This window comes from Protomyctophum parallelum (assembly GCF_964188405.1).
Source record: "Protomyctophum parallelum genome assembly, chromosome: 10".
Taxonomy (NCBI): domain Eukaryota; kingdom Metazoa; phylum Chordata; class Actinopteri; order Myctophiformes; family Myctophidae; genus Protomyctophum; species Protomyctophum parallelum.
In genome coordinates this window covers 40,701,537-40,715,412 of record NC_139704.1, presented here as the reverse complement: position 1 = coordinate 40,715,412, position 13,876 = coordinate 40,701,537, and the positions used below count along the sequence as shown (strand labels likewise).

Below are 13,876 nucleotides of genomic sequence, written 5' to 3'. Positions count from 1 at the left end.
GCAAACTTGTTTGGATGTTAGGGTGCGTGCGTAAATACACTCTCAGAGCACCAGGGTGCACCTGGGCTGCTCTCTGGTTGTTCAGAAATTCAGAGCACTAAGAGTGTCGCTGTTCGCTCTGTCAAATATTCTGAGTGCTATGCTCTGGGAGTACTACTGACGCACACTGACCACTCGGAGTGAAAAGATATAGTTGTCCAAGCACTGGTGGTCAGTGAAGCTATTTCATGTGGTCCCTGGATGCATCTTTTGTTCATCATTATATTTTGTTTGTTTATTTGGTATTTGTGTGATATGAGGACAGTGGAATTAAAAACATTATCAGTGGTCATTGGAGGAGGCTTGTGTTTCAATTCTAGAAGTATTTCCAAGCTTACAGAAGAGGATAGGCTCAATGTCCACAGAGGCACAGACTCTTTCGAGAAACGTGTATGAAACACAGTCCATTCCTTGTGCCGTTCTGGATGAGATTTCAGACAGTAAACAATGTATTTGTAACGATGTATCTCTCTCTGTCAGTGGTATTGCCACAATATCAGTATTATTTAACAGTATATTATTAACAGTATTATGTGCAGGTCAAGGTTGGAACCAGAACATAGGAAAAGAGAAGGGAACCCGCACACTCATATGCTCCAAAAGATAAATTTATTGACGACGTTTCGAGCCAAGGCTTTTCATCTGGTCAAACTCAGAAGTTTGACCAGATGAAGAGCCTTGGCTCGAAACGTCGTCAATACATTTATAGCCACTATAAGAAAAGACAGACATGGACCACCTGTCCACTACTTGAGAAGCTGGTGACCTAAAGCCCAGACCGCACCAATGCAACTAGTCGCAACTCCTTGCAACAAAACAGTTTCAAGGCCAGGGACTGGCCTTAGATGATGAGTCAATGAAGTCAGTTACTGGGAAGTCTGAGGTCAAGAAATTCCACAGAACCCTTTCCCTAGTTAGAATCTCAAGAAGTGAGAATGTTACAAATCAGTATATTAAGTATAGTAAGTATATAGGTAAGAGGAATGATGTGTTTGGTTCTCAACCTCAAACAGGCCACAACTATTGCATTTTGCAATGACTCTCTCTACAGGGTCTATATTCAACATGCATAGATCTAGCCTATACGTATAACAAAACGGGTCATAATAATGCTTATGATTATTGAATATGAAATTCTAGTCCTGTATTTTATCATTTGTCATTTTGTTATTATATCCAGACTGAGAGAGTTAAAATAAGTAGAATAAGGTTCAACAGTCTCGTCTCTTTACAATGGATAGTATATAACATGTCATCTGCTGCATTGTTCTAAAATCAACAGTGTCTTTTGCACTATAAAACACTCGTGTGAAGTGAGGGGCGCTCTATCCATCATACATCATCTCATTCCAGCCAATCACAATTTCAGTTTTCACCTTCGTCTTCAATGTTTGTGTTTACACAAACCCTCAAAGCTGGACATAAATTCCCCTCGCCCCCCCCCCCCCCCCTCTCTCTCTCCCTCTCATTCTTTTCCTCCTGTCACCTGACCTGTGAACCTCAGTGGAAAGGATTCTTGTCCCTGTGGACTGCATTAGCCGAAGATAGCACGCCATGCAGTCCTCTCTCTATATCTCTATCTCTCTCTCTCTCTCTCACACACACACACACACACACACACACACACACACACACACACACACACACACACACACACACACACACACACACACACACACACACACACACCCCCACACCTCAATCATCAGGTCAGTTTTATTTATTCAACCCTCCCCCTTTTTTCACTGCAAAAGATAAGTAAAGCCAGCAGGGGCTGTAGATGGAATTTTCTCCCATACCACCATAGCCCTAAGCATATCACTACACACGTATAGACTGCAGACACACACACACATACCCACATACACACAACGTGTAGGCATGTGATGTGATGTGAAGGTGCTCATGTTATTAACGTCTGACCTTGCCCCGGAGAATGCTCTTGCATGAATTTTAAACACGACCCCTCTTCTCCCAGACCTAAACGACCCCCCCCCCCCTCAGATACCTCTACAAAATTATTCAAAGCATTGTCATGCGGTTGTTGCCTCTAGCCGAGAACTAGCATGGGAACATGATTCATGCTGGATTTCCCAGAATATTGATGAGACATGTTAGGCCTTGTTAAAATGAAAAGTCACACTTTTTATTTGCATCAGTCTGCACATTGGAACAGTGGGATATACTGTTGTATACAATGCATATAGATTTCAGCCTACAGTACGTGTATGTGAGACAAAGAGGAAAGAAAGAGAGCGAGAGAGAGAGTGGGGGACAGACAGAGAGGATGGAGCCACAATGAGAGCAGCACCCCAGCTGCAGGTATTTATGGAGCCCTCTACCCCAGCTGCAGGTATTTATGGAGCCACAATGAGAGCAGCACCCCAGCTGCAGGTCTTTATGGAGCCACAATGAGAGCAGCACCCCAGCTGCAGGTCTTTATGGAGCCACAATGAGAGCAGCACCCCAGCTGCAGGTCTTTATGGAGCCACAATGAGAGCAGCACCCCAGCTGCAGGTATTTATGGAGCCACAATGAGAGCAGCACCTCAGCTGCAGGTCTTTATGGAGCCACAATGAGAGCAGCACCCCAGCTGCAGGTCTTTATGGAGCCACAATGAGAGCAGCACCCCAGCTGCAGGTAGTTTTGACGGTTTGACACATCAAACCTTAACCGATCAAGAGAAAATTGCCCTAACCCCCCCACCCCCATACACACCCCCCCACCCCCATACACACACCCCCACCCCCATACACACCCCCCCACCCCCATACACACACCCCCACCCCCATACACACCCCCTCAAGTGGCACACCACTGTCTGAAACGTACAGGTTCCCCTTCTTCAAAGCAGTTTGAGTGACAGACACACACACAAACACACACACACACACACACACACACACACACACACACGAGCGTGCGCACGCATGCACGCGTGCGCACGCAGTGAGAGTTGTCAGATTATGACAGATTGACCTGTTACCACTTTGTAACTGACAGAGCTTAATTTTCCAATAATGATTCAGTTTTAAAATGATAACCTAATCCAGGGGTTTTCAACAGGTGGTCCGTGGAGGTATTGCATGTGGTCCCTGACCATGTGGTCCCTGACCATTGACCATGCATTTAGTAATGTAGGATTTGTCTATATAATTTTCTTTCCACTATTTGAGAAACTTAGTGACCTGAATGACCTATGATGACATTTACTGACAAGTTGGAGGTCAAGAAATTTAACAGAAAAAGGGAGTTACAGTTACAGGAGTTATTGCCTGGTTGAGTCATTATTATTAGGAAATTGGTTGAGAAACAGTGGGATGCTATAGCAAGTGTTACAAAAGCACTAATGTTAGCCCATGTCCCCACCCATTACAACAGTGCCAGAAAACAGCCTGGTCACGTAGTTCATCTAACTCATTTGTCACTATAAAGCCCCTAGACTCCAATGCAGTCGGAACTTACTGCACCTATCCTGTCAAAGTCCGGTTCAGGCCTTTGTCACTATTCGCCAATAGAAGTCTATGTAGAAGAAGTGAACAGAGTTGTCGTAACTAGGGATGGAACTCGATAACCGATACCCGAAATAATATCCGATAACAAGCTTATTGAGTACCCGTTATCAATAAGATTTGGGTTTATCAAGTCTGTTATCGAGCATACATTTTTTTAATCATCCATGCTGGCACAAATATGTCTAAAGTGTATTGATGCCTGCCAACCAGCGCTGCCCGGGTAAACAAAATGACACTTTTAAAGTGACTGTACACATATTAACCAGTTTCTTTAATATTATTATTATTATGCATGATTGAGTATGATGATGCATGTTGATAAGAGCGTCCCTCACTTCACACGGGTGTGATTTTTTAACATAGGATAACAATGTAATTCTATGGCTAAATTAATATCAGTGTTAATTCTGTTGACAGACTAAAAGACAGTTTTTTGAAGGGCGCTAGCCCTTCCTATATGTCCAGCTTTGAGGGTTTGTGTAAACACAAACATTGTGTTAACAAACATTGAAGACAAAAGTGAGGACGCAAATTGTGATTGGCCGGAATGAGATGATGTATGATGACGTATACGATAGTGATTTTTGTTATTAGGCGACAAGACTAAACAATTTCAGAAGACTAAATATAGGACTAAAACTAAATGTGTTATTCTTAGACTAAATATTTGCTGTCAAAATTAACATTGCATTAAGACTAAGACTAAATTTACTAAATAAATGGTGCATTATTCAAAAGACTAAGACTAATCTGCTGAAAATATATTACAAATATATAATAATATATAATATTAAATCAAATAATTAAAGTAATAGACATAATTGACAGATATATCTATCATAAAAAAAGTAAAAAAGGTATTATTGTAAATTGCAGCCCTATAGGCTAGTTCACATTTCTGAGCCACAGATTGTGTGGGAGAATGATGAAAGTGTGCCACTGTGTGGTTGTAGCATGCAAGTGATGATTAGACACAAGCGCTTGGGTCTAGTCTTTTTTCCAAACCCTAGTTCACATCCATATATAGGCATTGTGTCTTTTTTTCCAGATAGATAGTACTAGTACTGAATAACTCACTCAGGCATCAATAAAGTTATGATTTCTGGTGTGCCATCATGCTTATGTCCAGGAGATGGCACTACCAGTGTTTTTATTCAGTCAACTGGACCTCATTTAGAATTGTGCTCCAAATGACTTCTGAACAACAATGATACTAAGACATAACTTTCACAAGCAACAAATTTTTTTGTTGTTATGACAACATGGTGCAATTACACATTGTCCTTAAATGTATTCTCATTCAAAATGCATTCATTTTTAATTAGTAAAAACGCAAAGGTGTTTTAATAATTTAAACCAAGAAGGTGTGCTCCATTATGTTCAATTTACACTGATAATGTATTTTTAAGAGATAACAGATAACAGATAATGTGCTTTTGATACAAACGTTTGTACAAACACAGCAAGGTGCTAGACAGAGGCCCAATGTTTTAGAAAATGCAATCACGTATTGTTTTCAAAAGCAAAACAGCTAAGCACTCAACAGGTCTGTTTTATATATTTTTTTCCTTTTGTAACGGTTCTGGATAATGTCCATTGCTGAATATAACATTGAGGAGGAAGTTGGAATGGCATTCGATTGAGCTGCGATTCCATCACTCCAGTTCCTTGACCTAGACAAGACAAAGGTTGTTGGCACTACAGTTTTCTCTCTCTCTCTCTCTCTCTCTCTCGCTCTCTCTCTTGAATTCATAGAATGGGACATGGCATCATCATGGCAACAGGTCAGAAGTCCTTGGGCAGTATACTACAGGCAGTAAATGTCCAAAAGAGGGTACTGTACTGGTAGTACAGGCCTACTGGTAGTACAGGCCTACTTTGATCAATATCGACATTGGCCTCAAATGTCATCAGTTTTAAGATAAACTTGTTTTCTCGAGTCATTTCATAAATGTGGGCTGAAATATGATGGCTGGACAAAGCCATTGGACAAGAAAGGGTGCAATAGCCCTCCAGTGGCTGAAAGAGGAACAGCACCGGCCGTGTGAAAGATCATATTCCCAGAGCTGAAGGTAGGGAAAGTTTGGTGGTAACTTGCAGAACTCACGACGCAAGTGGACGGACAGGGACTGACGTTCACAAGAGAGTTTGAGCCGGGCTGCAGCGTGCTGTCAGCACCGGGGTTTTGCTTTTTCCACTTGGTTCTCCTGTTTTGGAACCAGATTTTGACCTGGGTCTCGGTCAGACTCAGGGAAAGGGCGAGGTTCAGTCTCTCACACACGGACAAGTATCGCGTTGCGCGGAATTTGTTCTCCAGGGCCACAAGTTGTTCGTAGGTGAACGCCGTCCTGGCGCGTCGTGGTTTAGCGCAGGCCTGGTCTGAGCGCCGTCGCTTGTGCGGCGACGGGTCACCGGTAGTGGCCGCTATCGCAGCAGCACCGCTGCTGTAGCGCTCATCGTCCCCTTCATCCTCCTGCTGCTCTCCGGTGAAACAGGAGTCTGCTTCTGTCGGCGAGGGCGGCAGAAGCGGCTCGGCAACATCAGCATGTATGACGTCTCCACCTACAAAACATAGACACATTTCATATGATCAGGTCATTGCAGCATGGGTGGGGCGACAGCGTGGGCTATTTAGCCTACTGACCTGTAGGCCGACGCCTACCTGAACTCTCAGCATCCAAACATTAGCAAAAAAGCAGTCCAAGCACTGTATAGTTGCAACTCAGGTCTGTTTTAATAAGAATATTGGATTTAAGTCAATTAAGTGGTTAACCCTATAATACCCTAATACCCTAATAATAGTCTATAATAGTCTATAGTCTATAATAATACCCTAATAATAGTCTAGGCTTAAAGGGATTTTTTTTAGCAGTGAGCCCAGTGTCTCTGATGTCATGGACACTGGGCTCACTTACTTCCTGGACTACATGTTGTCCCCCTATCCACAAGGAGGAGCAGTGCACCAAAGCATTATGGGAATTGTAGTCCAGGAAGGAAGTGAGCCCGGTGTCCATGAACCATGACATCAGAGACACTGGGCTCACTGCTAAAATTTAAAATATCTAAAACCACATATTACACACATAAAGACCCCCAGGAAAGTGTTCTAAATCTTCTAAACATCATTAACATAAAAAAAAATGCAAAAAGGGTGAAGTGTCCCTTTAGCCTATTTCCTTCAATTTGCAGCTCAAGAAACTTAGCCAGTGGTGCTGAAAGGACAGCGCCAGAGCACTATAGCCTGACTAGTGCCTACTTTTCAAATCCAGGAGTTGTAGGTAGCCTACAGGCAAGTAGCCTAACGGGGTAATGGAAAGTTAGCCCTATATCTTGAGTGTACAGTACACCGAAGGTTCCCTTCATACAGTTCGGTAGGCTATACCATTTATATACAAAGTACACAAGGCCTAAAGTCGACTAACAGCTGTCAAATGTTTGAGGATGAGGTTGTGCAAGTGGAACGAAGCCGCAGGGTTCATAGGGGGGCTAAAGGGTGGCTTGGTCACTAATCCTTCAATAATTTATAAACCACACATCGCCTCAAATGTCATGTTGCGGAAAGAAATCCAGTTTAAATCCAGCTGCACCGTCTCAGCCGTGACGTGCTAATGGAGTTTCATATTTGTCGGTGGATCGATAAATGTCATCTATTTAAAGGGAAGTTTTAATCGAACGGTATTTAGGATCAGACATGGATGGGGTGTGAAGTTTGTACCTGCAAGGTGCTGGAGGGAGATATGCAGGATGCAGTAATGGGATATCGATCAAAGCGCACGGGGGCATCCTCAATGGGACGATTTAAACAATTATCTTGCCGGCCTGTCCCAATGCCAATCACACGCTGGGGCTCTGGGAGCAAAGCCTTTTGTGGGCTTCTTGAAAGGAAACGTAGCCTTGGAAATTAAGGGAAGGTCATACAGAGATGACAATAAATCTGATATAAAACAGCGACCCGTTCCAGCATGGCCGCTGGACAGTTTAGTTTCTTGTTTCGGATTGAAAGCTTTAAAGTATTATTATAGGCTATACTATAATAAATAAATACAATTGGAACCTTCCAGCTTCACATTTAGCCTACATCTGAATAGCTGATGTGCATTTATATGTACATAGATTGCGCTATAAAAACGTGTGCATTTGATGATTTATCATATCGGGGTATAGAAAATAAATAACATAATATTATATTAAGAGAGCTAGAGCTTTAAACATTATGAATTCAATCTAGCCTGTATATTCGAACTTTCCTACCTGTTTTCGTGCGCTGAACTCTGTTGCCTGTGCTCTCGTCCAAACTTTCTGCTTCCACACTAGACGCAGGGAACTTGGCGATGGAGTGTCCGTTGATCCTTTTGCTGTTAAATTTCTTTGGATCCAGAATATCAATTATAGAAAATGAAATCCTATGACTGGAAGTCATTATTACCCCAGAGTCTTTGGAATCCAGCATTCTCTTGTTCTAAACCAACCGCAATGTGATCTCAGTTGCGGGAACGAGGATGTAAATGCAATTTTAACGTGCATGCGCAATTACGCGTGTGGAGAGGAACTTCTCATAGTTTCATCGTTGTCTTCTTTAAGGTTGATGAAAGCACATGAGCAGATCGAGTGGTTATCCCTCGCGGCGTCTAGCCCGTTTGATCCGCTTCTGTCTGTCAGCCGGCTCGGTCAGTCTACTCTACACAGCATGATGCTAAGAGCCGTCTTTAAAGCGTCTGTCCCTCTCTGGCGACTCGCGGGGACGCGGCCCCCCTAGCACCACGTGACACAAACACTATTAGCGTTTCACACGACCTGTTAATGGCCTCAAAGGATTCGTCGATAATCACCCATATCATTAAATTCAATAATACACGACCTGAAAGTAAATTGGACACAGATGGCACTTGATCCAAATCGGAGATTACCCCCTGTCTCCCTAAATGGCCTGACTCTTTGGCAGTTAACGGTCATACTGCTCATTGGGAGCGTTCCCTTGAGCTACAGAGAAACTTTCTCTTTGAATAGATTTGTGATAAAGGATTTTAATTTAAATTTTTGCATAATAAACGCGGCACCCATTAGGCTACTATTCAACTCAGCAAAATTCATTTGTTGCTAAACGCAACCATGACGATGTTCTCACTTTTAGTTCATTTTAGTTCAGTCTAGGTTTTTGCAGTTGTTTTGTAGCCTATATCAATATTAGGCACACCATTGGCAAATGGCAATTCAGTGTAGGTTTAGGATGACTTAGAAATACTTAATCAGTCTCATACTGCAATTATTGTACACATGGAGAGGTGTTTTATGAAATATTCCTTAATTTCCCAGCTCTTTCATTAACATAATTAATTACAGTTTTGCAATGTAAACAAATGGACCTGTAAATTGTAATGGTCTACTTGGTTATATTTGTAGTCTACATTTTTAAACACCCTTTATAGTCTCACAGTTACAAATGGATAAATGAACACTGAGGATTTTACTGTGCATTCAAACTATAGGTTTATACTTTAGAATATAGAAAATTGTGTAAATATTTCCTGCCTTCTGTCTTTATAACTTGTATGCAGGCATGTTACCAATAACAAATTACATTTGCTCAGTTAACTTAACGTTGATGCACGTTAATCATTATTCACAGTAAATCTGACAAGATCCATATTCAAATGACATTCACAACATTCATGGAAATGTCTTATAATCGGGTAACTTCATGAGAATGGTTGTTTTCCTCACAGCTGTTTGCAATAAATCAATGCACACTTGAGACATTGGTATTATTAAAACATACAGTATGTGGCTGTTTAAAACCTTGATGGCTGAAGATGGCTAAACTGTAGGTTGGATCTGTGCGTACGGATCAATATTCTTATAGCGAGTGTCCAATACTGATAAAGCTGGCTGGGCCCTGACATTAATTTCCGATAACCAACTGGAAGGCTAGACCTGCAGTGGCTGCAACATCGCAAGGGAAGAAATGCTTATCCAATTATTGAGTCCTATATTGAGTCTACAGTATTAGCATTTATGATCATTTACAATCATTTTACATCTTGTGATATGAAATAATTAATGGCGTATTCACCCCTGCCACACAATGCAGAGATTTTACAATTATACAATTTTGCTTTGCCCGTATAGCTGCCATGGTGGCAATGTAATGCCAAGTGGTAATATGCTCTTGTTTATAAGCATTAGCATATTTTACCATGCACATAGACCTGTGAGGTCTTACCTATATTGTTGGGGCAAAAGGGAGACCGAATTGCCATTACTCTGTCTACAACTTTGTCTGGTATATTTCTTTAGCCTTATAGTTCCTGCCCATGCCTGTGACGAGGGTGATCCGATCAATTTACACACTGTTTAACAGTCTGTCAACTAACCTCCCCATACACCGCTTCCTGTGTTACTTATATGGCTGAGGTTGATTGTTCCTTTACATGGCTGTTTCTCGTTCCTGGCCCAGTGCAGCCTGGTGATATGGTATGTTTCTGTGGTAGTTACATAGTCAAACATTTGTTAAAAGCCGTTCCTACAGGGTGTCTGTGTGTCTACATTAGCATATGTATGGCACTTGTACTGCCATTAATGTAAGCCCTCCATATGAATGGAGCCGGCTGCACGCTGGAGGTTTATAACTTCCTACGAAGGAACAGTGGTCAGACATCTGTTTGTATGGAGCTGCGGGACAATGAGCGGGACCCCTGGGGTACAAAGAGGCCCCCAGGTAGACCCCAGAGGACAGGGACGGCATCTGGCCCCGTTTCTGAGTTCTGGAACAGCCAGAGCTGCAGTTCAGAGGAGAGTTCCCCCGTTGGAGACCGCAGGGAGCCAAGGAGACACACTTCCATACAAGACCCCCCTCTGGGGTCAATAAAGTCATTACATCACCAGGGAGGCTTCCCCGAGTCTGCTAAACGTCAGATAATTTGTCTAATGGCAGGAGCGCCATTATGAGCCGGGGCTTCTTTATTCACATGCAGCATCTATTGTGTCTGTATAGCCGTCCACTGTCGCCCCAGCTCTCCTGTAAAGTGAGACTGAAACAAAGGATCAGTGAGTGTTGTCAACCATTAGAGGCGGAGGTTAGCCCTTCTGTCCGGCATTCCTAAACCTTGTAATTGTTATATTTCGTCGTTAAACTTTAATGGGAAACGCTGCTGAGCAGGAGCAATTGTTAAGTGCATTCCTTTGAATGATACTGGTTTACATATTACTATCATCAAGACAAGTCAAACTTTATTTAAATGGCATTTCAGACTAAGGTCATTATTATGTATTATTCCACAGAAATACGTGGTATATATACAAATACAGAACTACATACAGTTAATACAGTTCCTACATTTTATTGTTGTTATAAATGATGCAACCATTCATGTATGGCGCTCTCTCAGTTGTCCATCAGTGCTGTCTCACAATCTGTTGGTAGCTTGCCACGGTACCTGCAATGTGAGTCAGTTGGCATCGATGTGTCGAGATCGATGCAGCGCAATCTTCCTTAGCAGGCGGGAAAAAAAAGAAAAGAAAAAGTATCACTCCTTTGCCAGTTCTCCTGTCTCCACAGTGTGCCGACGGGCACTGTGCTGCCACCGGCCCTGTTTCTCACTGAGACCTCTGTGTTTGTTTGACTCTCTCCAACAACAAGGTCAGTGGCATTGCCCAGTAATTGTCCTAACGGCCCGTTGTACCTGTTGGGTGGGGGCGAGTAATGAGAGTTTTTCATTACGGGCGGGATGGGTGAGTGCATCTGGCAGATGCTGACAGGCAGCAGATGTGTAAAGTTGGGGGTGATTTGTAAAAGGGTCGACTCCATCGTGGATGGAGGGGATGGAGGGCGACACGGGGTGGGGTGGGGGTGAGGGGGGGGGGGTAAATTATGCTGAGGGACACTGTCAGTCACATCACGCCGCTGTCACCACAAGGTAAAGGTCAGTTCAAACTCTGCTGCGGTTGATGGCCAACATCCTCATTCAGAAAGCCATGTGGACAGACATTGAAAACTCTTCCACTCTAATCTCTTCAACTTTAAAACTTCAGTTCAAGGTTCGTTTTAACAGTATTTCTGCTGCAAGATCAGATACCAGGACTACTGCAGGAGTCGAGTGACCCATTGTTGTAACTTGTAAGACCCCACTTTAAGCATTTTCACCGAGGCCTTTGTTCAATTTACACTACACATTAACACAGGCACTTACACTAAAGATCAGATTGGAATTTCCTTGACTCCTTCTACAGCTCTGAATATAGGAAGAAACCACATGGAATCACATTCCTCCTGGTTAGACTGTCCTGAAGAGAGTAGAATTGTGCCACATAGATTATTTTATCTGACACATTGTCAGGTTGTAGATTTGCTATTTTCACTACTTTTGACACTACTTTTCCTTTTTCTATATATATATACATCAGTAGGAAGACAGTGATTTGTATTGAATTATGTCTCGTCCAGAACACACACAGTTCGCATGGATGTCCTTATAGGCACGTGCTTCTGCCCGCACGTCACCACGGGTCTGCAACATGGCATCGGAAATGTATGAAAAGTCAGCTAAAAGCCAGAGTTTATTGTATTGTATACTTTCGTGGTGGACTTTCTGTATTCATTTCTTAAGGTGGCTGGTTGTTTATGACATAATGAACAAAGTATGATAGTTATGATGAAAGTTTATCTTGCACTTCACCAGTTTGGCCCCCAAGGAGACTTTTAGGCACAAAACCTGACCAGTGTCCAGCATGTGTACAAAGCCACGTATATGCCTTACAACTTCAGCTCTTGTTCTGTCTGTACATGAATAGATAGTTAGTAGCTTGGCATGCATGTCCACTACACACGCACACACACACACACACACACACACACACACACACACACACACACACACACACACACACACACACACACACACACACACACACACACACACACACACACACACACACACACACATGCGTGTAAAAGAGCGAGAGATATGGAGAAAGAGAGAGAAAGACTGCTGCCATCTCTCCATAGAGCCGAGGCCTGCCCATAATGACTACTATGCGTTCACTGGCATCTGCAGCTGGGTGTACTGTCACTCAACGTGAGCATTGATTAGCCATTGTTCTGAGAAGGTCACATCATAATTCATTAACAATAATTACTCCCACATTGCCACCTGCACTCCTTCACTCGATTGCCCCTCTAAATTACGAGCAACCATCACGCTCCGCCCGTGGAACAATGAAGATGTATCCACGACGTAAAGGCAGGAGCTATTAGTTACATTATTTAAATGGACCCGTTTAAACCTGGGGAGCTGTCTTTATGAAGGGCAATTAGGCACTAAGCATAATTGATAATTCGTACTAATTACAATTAGGAAATATAAATAGTGGGGGTGAGATGAATCATCATTGTGGCAGTGCACAGTGCAGCCGTGGTGCAGGCTGGGTAGGCGCAATGGAAGGCAGTGGCTTATATGCACCATTTATCTCCATCTAGCGCAGAACAGATTGTGTTTGTCCCTTTATATTTCTCAATTGACGATTATCTCTTTTTTGTTTCTGTGTCCTTGCCAAATAGGCCACCAGGTTGTCGGACATTGGGGATGCAGTAAACAGTAATGTAGCACATTGGAGCTGCGTTAAACATTGCTGGGGCACCAATAGGTCTACACTGCCAGATAGTCAAACCAGTATATATTGCTAACGTGACAATACAAAAAATGACTACATTACCCAAATATTCTTTATTTTATAACATTTTCAAAATATTCAATCAAGCAACTTAAATCTGTCTGGGGGTGCACATATACAGTAGTTGACGTTAAAATAACCACAGAAGTGTTTAAAAGTAAAATAGCCCTTAAAGTGTGAGCTTTAAACAAGTCACTGGGCTATGTACAGTATGCAGGCTACAGTGAAATCTCACGAGCAGCTTCATGGACTTCCCCTCGATGCTAAGAATTATGCTGTCAAAGACCTTCAGAGGTGCTTGATTGGCTTGCAGGTCAGTCAGTATGATCCACAGTTTAATGGCCAATGAAGGAAAGATGTTCTCCCCAAACACCATCATCTGTCATGTGAAGCCGGGTCAGAGTTCTAATTAGATCTCTGCCCCTCACCTCCAATTTGCTCTTGCTCCCAAGTCCACCTGGTCTGACCTTTTGAAATTCATGTCTCGGCCAAGGGGAACTATAGGAAGCTGGTCCTAATCCGGGTTGCCAACCAAGCTACCATTTTAGTTGACGATGGCAATTTCGTTGTGACACATTGAAATGTATCCCGTCCCTTTCCAGTTTCCACCCGATGACTCTGGCGAAGTCTTGTTGTGGGTTCAGGGGAAGATTGAT

At 42.8% G+C, this 13,876-nt stretch overlaps 1 protein-coding gene across 1 annotated transcript; it reads right to left on the bottom strand.

The window, feature by feature from the left end:
* Positions 1–5,470: 5,470 nt before the first annotated feature.
* On the bottom strand, positions 5,471–13,596 carry LOC310865831 (uncharacterized protein; the record flags this gene model as incomplete). Its single annotated transcript, XM_083775041.1, has 4 exons — positions 5,471–6,116; positions 7,806–7,920; positions 8,232–8,306; positions 13,456–13,596. The coding sequence occupies 4 exons, from the start codon at positions 13,594–13,596 to the stop codon at positions 5,500–5,502; spliced, it is 948 nt and encodes a 315-aa protein (XP_083631167.1). The 3' UTR covers positions 5,471–5,499.
* Between the last annotated feature and the right edge of the window lie 280 nt (positions 13,597–13,876).